Source organism: Mus pahari, chromosome 3 (genome assembly GCF_900095145.1).
Source record: "Mus pahari chromosome 3, PAHARI_EIJ_v1.1, whole genome shotgun sequence".
NCBI classification, from domain to species: Eukaryota; Metazoa; Chordata; class Mammalia; order Rodentia; family Muridae; genus Mus; species Mus pahari.
In genome coordinates this window covers 44968252-44975105 of record NC_034592.1, presented here as the reverse complement: position 1 = coordinate 44975105, position 6854 = coordinate 44968252, and the positions used below count along the sequence as shown (strand labels likewise).

At 41.8% G+C, this 6854-nt stretch overlaps 1 protein-coding gene across 4 annotated transcripts in view; it reads left to right on the top strand.

Annotated features, from left to right (window-relative positions):
• The window catches only part of Acvr1 (activin A receptor type 1), a 124736-nt gene extending 118430 nt beyond the window's left edge, over positions 1-6306 (top strand). For all 4 annotated transcript variants that reach the window (XM_021192493.2, XM_029536144.1, XM_021192491.2 and 1 more), the window contains 2 exons: positions 4256-4386; positions 5032-6306. In XM_021192493.2, coding sequence (XP_021048152.1) covers positions 4256-4386; positions 5032-5166 — 266 coding nt within the window. In that variant the 3' untranslated portion in view covers positions 5167-6306. The remainder of the gene's footprint in view (positions 1-4255; positions 4387-5031) is intronic.
• The last annotated feature ends 548 nt before the right edge of the window (positions 6307-6854 follow it).

The window sequence follows — 6854 nt, the reverse complement described above, 5'->3', positions numbered from 1 at the left end:
CCCCCCCCCACGACCTCCTCAACCCATGCTGGACTTGGAACTGACCTGAAACTGACTTTGTGAACCAGATGAACTCTGTGTATTAACCTTTGTGTGGGTGTGGTCTAAGGCCTCTGTGACAGAATCTCCAGGAAGCTCTTGTTTCTAGACACAATGGTTCTTAGTGCTTTTTAGAGTGTGTATTATGGTGGGCATTGTTGGCGATTTGCACATGCGCTTTGTGAAATACATTTTAAAGATTTGGAAAACGATGGCATGACTGCTGAGGGCCTTGCTCAGAGAGAGCCATGCAGCCTATTAGAGTTAAGGATGTTGGGAAAGATAGATTTGCCCCAAAGATCAGAAACTTTCCATTAGACATATGCACCCCCCGGGGGGGGTGGGGTAACAACAAGCAAACACCAATTATATAAATTAATTATACATGCCCAAAGCTGTGGGGGAAGAAGTTATGAATAATTGCTCTCATCTCTTTCTTGAGTCCCTTTGAGTCATCAGCGCCCTCAACGGAAAGGCTGATGCACTTCTTTCCCTGAGCACTGTCTAAGGTCACCTCTTCTCTGAATCCCTCTTATCATTGGCTCCAATCATTATCATTGCTCCTATCATTGTTTTTGTACTACTCAAGTGGCACTTGAAGTATTTTGTGCATCTGTTGTCATCATCAGTTTTCTTGTTTTGAGACAGCGTCTCACTATGTAGCCCTGGCTAGTGATGCAAACTCAGCTGGCCTCAAAGCCTCGGACTCCGCCTCCAGAGTGCTGGGATTAAAGACACAGATTCTTAGTTGCTTTCCTCAATTTTTGGTATCTTCTCTGCTGGTTCATGTGTTGCCAATGATATCCAGTGCTATCTGTAGGACTTACAGTTCACTTTTGTGTGGGGGTGGGGTGGGGGATTGGCGGAGCGGCTTGGCCAACCAAAGAGTCACATACAGGCAAAAGTTGAGAAGCAGAGTTGTAAGTCAACCGCTCTCAGGGCATACCCTGAATGCACGGCCCACTCACAGCCCTGGTCTTTCCCTCTCCTTTCTATCTCATACACCAGTTTCCCCCCACAGGGGCTCTGCTCCTTTCTCCAGTGTGGGAGGCTCTTTGCCATTCTTCTCCTTGCTCTATCAACTCCTTCAACCTGGAAAACATCCTCTCCCAGGTCGTTTTTCCTTTCCTAGCCTCTGCTCTGCCTCACACATTACCAATCTTTGCCCCACTGCCATGCTCTGAGTTCTGAAACTTCTTTGCCTCCACCCCACCCAGTCTCTAGAAACTACTTAGGAAACCACATGCTGTCTCCTTTCTTGAGCTCTGTCCCACTGCCCCTGTCCCTAATATTGGTTGACAATTCTCCTTTCATCTGTCTTTTTCTTTATTTTGTGGTTCATCACCAACACCATATCATTTCTGCATTCCCCCTGCTGGACTCAATCCCTAATACACAGGTTAGAGCATCAAGTAACAGTTGAATCAACTTAGGAGCTAACTCGAAAACATAAGAGAATTTTCCCCTTCCGAATAAAAGTAAACAGGGGGGGAGTGTGAAAAAATGTTGAGGGAGTTGGGGAGACAGTTCAGTGCTTGCACAAGCATGTGGCTTCGATCCCAGGAAACGATGTAGAGAAGCTGACAATGATGGTACAAGCTTGTAATCCCAGTGCTGGGAGGCAGAGACAGGAATGTCTTTGGAGCTTGCTACTAAGCCAGCCTCCCCTACTGGGCAAGCTTCAGGCCAGTGAGAGACCCTGTCTAAAACAAAACAAAACAAGATATAGATGGAACCCAAATAATGTTACCTGAGTTGACTTGTAACTCAATACAAATGTCCCCATCATACATATGTACACAGATATACCAACAGACAAATGAACAACAGTTTTGAAGTACTTGTGTATAATATATATATATATATATATTATCTAAGGCAAAATGAGAGATACTTTGCTATCTTCTACTAGATGGTGATTTTCCTCAGCATTTAACAAGGTGTTCCACTCATAATAGATACAAAGTACTTTGGACTAATTTTTTCTCTCTTTTTTTTTTTTAATGGCGTTTCTTTACCAACATGAGCCTTCACCAAAAGAACGTTGCAGTTTAATCCCAGAGTATTTTTTTAGTTAATTTTTTTGAGGGGCTTAGACAAAGTCAGATGGAAAGAGTGAGCTGGAGCTAGTGGTTGAAGAAAGAGAGGCATGGCTTGGTTTTCCACAGTGAATTTAATGTTGCTTTGCTTGAAAACCTAGATTCCTTTTTTTTTTTTTTTTTTTTTAAACACATGGCATTACTTAATAAGGTCAAAATAAAAGAAATAGAAACACAAGGGGACTAGGTTTTGTATGTCAGTGTGAGTTGTTGGACTTGCTATGTCTTGTGCTTTTGAATATCCACCTATGTTTGATTTGTGTGTCTATGTGTGTAGGGGGTTAGAGAGAAATCTAACTTTGTATTACTGCTCATACACATATCACCTTTTTGGTGCTATGAACAAATTACCACCAAATAGCTGGTGATTGTGCTATATTTTAAAAGAATTAAGCTGGGCTCTGAAGTATATCCCCATGGAGAGATGGTGAATGGCACCTTGCTTTCTGTTTCCTGTGAATGGAAGCAGCCCAACAAAGGGGGAAGTTCTTTTTTACCTTGATGTGCAATAGTGTTAGGGATGGTTTTTCCAAGTACTGTAGAGTGAAGGCATTTTTGTTTGAATGTATCCAGGGATCCTTACAAGAGAAGTAAGTGAGATTCTGAGACAATGTAGCAGCTACCTTTTGTGAGCTTAAGAGCTATTGGTATTTGCCCCCAAAAGGTTTTAATCAGGATCCACATCTCAGTTGCAAGTTTACAATGTGTCTATGTTGTTTAGAATTAACAAAGTGTCAACTAGAATATTTTTTTTAAGATTTATTTATTTATTATATGTAAGTACACTGTAGCTGTCTTCAGACACTCCAGAAGAGGGAGTCAGATCTCATTGCCAATGGTTATGAGCCACCATGTGGTTGCTAGGATTTGAACTCAGGACCTTCGGAAGAGCAGTTGGGTGCTCTTACCCACTGAGCCATCTCACTAGCCCCCTAGAATTTTTAAGATACAATTTAGACTAACTTTTCATTTTAAAAATAACTGGATTTTTTGAGGTTTTGAAACTGTAGTATTTCTAGAACAGATGCCTCATCTCTGAGCTTCTGCATAAGTGGTTTGTATTTATGTGAAATTGGTGCGAATGGATTCTCACTAATCTCTGACAAATGAAAAGGGGATTGAGGCTTTTTTAAGGGGCTTGCAAGAATGGAAAAGTTTAATTATACCTTTTACTCACGGCCTCCTTCTGGCCTCTACAACAGCCCGCTGTGTGTCTAGGAATAGAAGTAAGTTGCATGGGAGAGAGAAAAGGGCTGGCAGTCGAGTTAGTCACTGACCGCAGTGTTGATGAGGGAAATCAAGTGATAATTTCCCTGGTTTCCTGTATGTAAGAGGGTGGGGTCACTTTACTAACTTCACATGGCTAAGTTTTAAATTGATTTGTGAAGCTCGCTGTTAATAGACAGGTACTGATAATAACTACAGAAGCCATCAGGAAGATGGTTGTGTCTGGTAGTTGAGGACTCCTGCATGTAGAGGGAGTAACTAGGGAAATGAGGACCTCAGATTACATTATCTGTAGGCACTTCATGGGAGAAATTATTTGAAAGCAGCGAGGTTTATTTATTTATTTTTTGACAAAATAATTTCATAACAAAAAAGTAATTTGGGTGATTGTCTTGATTTCTTTACTTGCCTCTAGATGTTTACAGGTAATTTTTTTAAAAAGAAAATATTTATTTATTTTATTTTGTATGTATGAGTATTTTACCTACATGTGTGTCCCTGATGTCTGTGGAAGTCAGAATTGGGTGTAGGATTTTCTGATAGTAAAGATAGAGTCAGTTGTGAGCTCTTTACAGCCGCGGTTGGAGTGGTTTGTTAGTGTTTGTGATGGCACAAGAGGATTGTATGTCTTCTGATGTAGGGTACATTTCCTGCAGGGTATATATTGCCTAGTTCTCAACTTATTTTAGGACCTGCCTGTATTTTCCTTGACATGGGAGCAAGGTGATTGTACTTTCTCTTGTCATATTCTAATCCCTGACAAACAGCAGGGAAACCCTGGTGTGTGTGTGTGTGTGTGTGTGTGTGTGTGTGTCTGTGTGTGTCTGTGTGTCTGTGTGTCTGTGCGCGCGTGTTCCTACTAACCCATGTAATTCTCATCTTGTATACAGGTATAGTGGAAGATTACAAGCCACCATTCTATGATGTTGTTCCTAATGACCCAAGTTTTGAAGATATGAGGAAAGTTGTCTGCGTGGATCAACAGAGGCCAAACATACCTAACAGATGGTTCTCAGACCCGGTAAGAACAGCAGGTTTTTTACCTTTAGAGTTCACCCCAGCATTTGTTAGCTTGTTCTCACATTCTTCCTGGCTCTTAGCATCTGTATGATATGGACTGTATATCTGTTTCTCTCCTTCACAGTTTTAAATAGGGTCCTAGAGCCCAGCTGCATAGGTTCTTGAAGAAGCACAATCTGGTAGGTGTTGCTAAAGTGTGACAGTAGTCACATGAGTGTCCATGTGTGACCAGTGTCGAGCATGGGATGGCTCATTGCCCTAAAGCTGCAGCTGCATGTATAAGCTAAGAGACTTGGGGTGGCAGTGGTTAATTCTTGACTATCACTGCTTCACCAAGATTCTAAAGGCAGGCTACTCAACGCTGAGACGCCTGAACTATTGCTCATAAGTAGTAGCATGCCCAAGATACCTAGAAATGACACAGTTTACAAATTCACCCACATCTCTGTGAATAATACTCTCGACACTGGGCTCATGTGGACACTTCGTGTGAATACTGTCACTCATTAGCAACAACTACCAGACTGTGCTTCCTCAAGAATCATGCCACTTTTCAAACCTATGTGATTGGTCACTCAGCCCCTACATAAAATGGTGGAGGAGAAAAACTAGGCCAGTTTGTGTGATCTTTCTTTCCTCTCCACAGACATTAACTTCTCTGGCGAAGCTGATGAAAGAGTGCTGGTATCAGAATCCATCCGCAAGGCTCACAGCTCTACGTATCAAAAAGACTTTGACCAAAATCGATAATTCCCTAGACAAATTAAAAACTGACTGTTGACCTTGTCACCGGTGTCAAGAAGGAGAGTCAATGCTGTCATTATCCAGCTGGGACCTAATGCTGGCCTGACTGGTTGTCAGAACAGAATCCATCTGACCCCCCTTCCCGAAGTGGCTGCTTTGACAGAAGCAGATGTTTCTTCCCAGCCATGTTCCGGGGGGTGTGTGGGGGGGGAGACACCAAAACCACCCTAACCTCGCTCAAAAAACTGTGACTCGAGCCCTTGATGAACTGTTCACACCACAAAGACTAACGGTGGGCAGGTCTGGTTGCAAGGGGGAGGGAAGTGGAGGAACCCAGAGAGATCCTGCAGGAGATCTGGGCATTAAGACAGTGGTTCTCTGCGCATCTTTCCCGGGTCTCCTAGACACTCCCCACGGGAAGCTCAAGGAGGCGGTGAATTCGTAATCAGCAATATCGGCTGCATCTACTCTTTGTTGCACTAGGAATTCTGTGCATTCCTTACTTGCACTGTCGCCCTTAATCTTAAAGACCCAACTTGCCAAAACATTGGCTGCGTACTCCACTGGCCTGTCTCTGGATAATAGGAATTCAATCTGGCAAAACAAAAAATGTACCGTTGGACTTTGCTGCATTTTACACACGTGCTAATGTTTACAAGGATGCGAACATTAGGAATTGTTTAGACACAACTTTGCAAATTATTTATTACTGGTGCACTTAGCGGTTTTTTTTTTTTTTTTTAAAAAAAAAGAAAAACTGCCTCGTGCATATGTTAAAGCTTATTTTTATGTGGTCTTATGATTTTATTACCGAAATGTTTTTAACACCCAACTCTGAAATGGACATTTTCTTTTATTATCAGTTAAATTCACATTTTAAGTGCTTCACATTTTTTTCTTTTAATGTGTGTAGACTGTAACTTTCTTTTCAGTTCGTATGCAGAACGTATTTAGTCATTACCCATGCAACACCACCCAATATATTACTGATTTAGAAGCAAAGATTTCAGTAGAATTTTAGTCCCAAACGCTGTGGGGGGAAATGCATCTTCTTCGGAATTATCCATTACGTGCATTTAAACTCTGCCAGAAAAAAAAAAATAACTATTTTGTTTTAATCTACTTTTTGTATTTAGTAGTTATTTGTATAAATTAAATAAACTGTTTTCAAGTCAAATGGTGATTTTTTTCTTCTTCTTCTTTTTTTTTTAATGTATAAAGAAGATCTTTCCAATCTAAGGCACTTTCATTTGGGAGTAGTAGAGACACAAGACTAACTTGAGAATTGAGTTTGCTTTTCAAGGGGGAGTAAGGAGCGTGGGGACCCATGGGGCTTGCTCACAGCTTGAACCTGACATTAGTTCCCTAGCCCCCATTGTTTATGCTGGGATTCTTTTCCTCAGGCTCCCTCACTTTCCCCGTGTAGGTAGGCTTCTCTGCTTGTTTCTCCCACCAGAGGCTGGGGAAGGAGAGAGGCTATACTGTAGTGCTGGCTCCCAGAGAGTGTGTAAGGCCACTTACACACCACCATGCTTGGGAGTCTGCCCCCCCCCCCCCCCCGCTTCTTTCTGTCTACAGCAACATGAAGAAGGTAGGATTTAGAGTAACCAATAAAAAAAGAGGAGGGAATCTAGAAGGTTCCTCCATAGGTGGTTAGTAACTTTGTTAGCATACATTTACTTGACATATAGTAGAACGACATTCAAGTTTAGTTGAAAAGGGGAC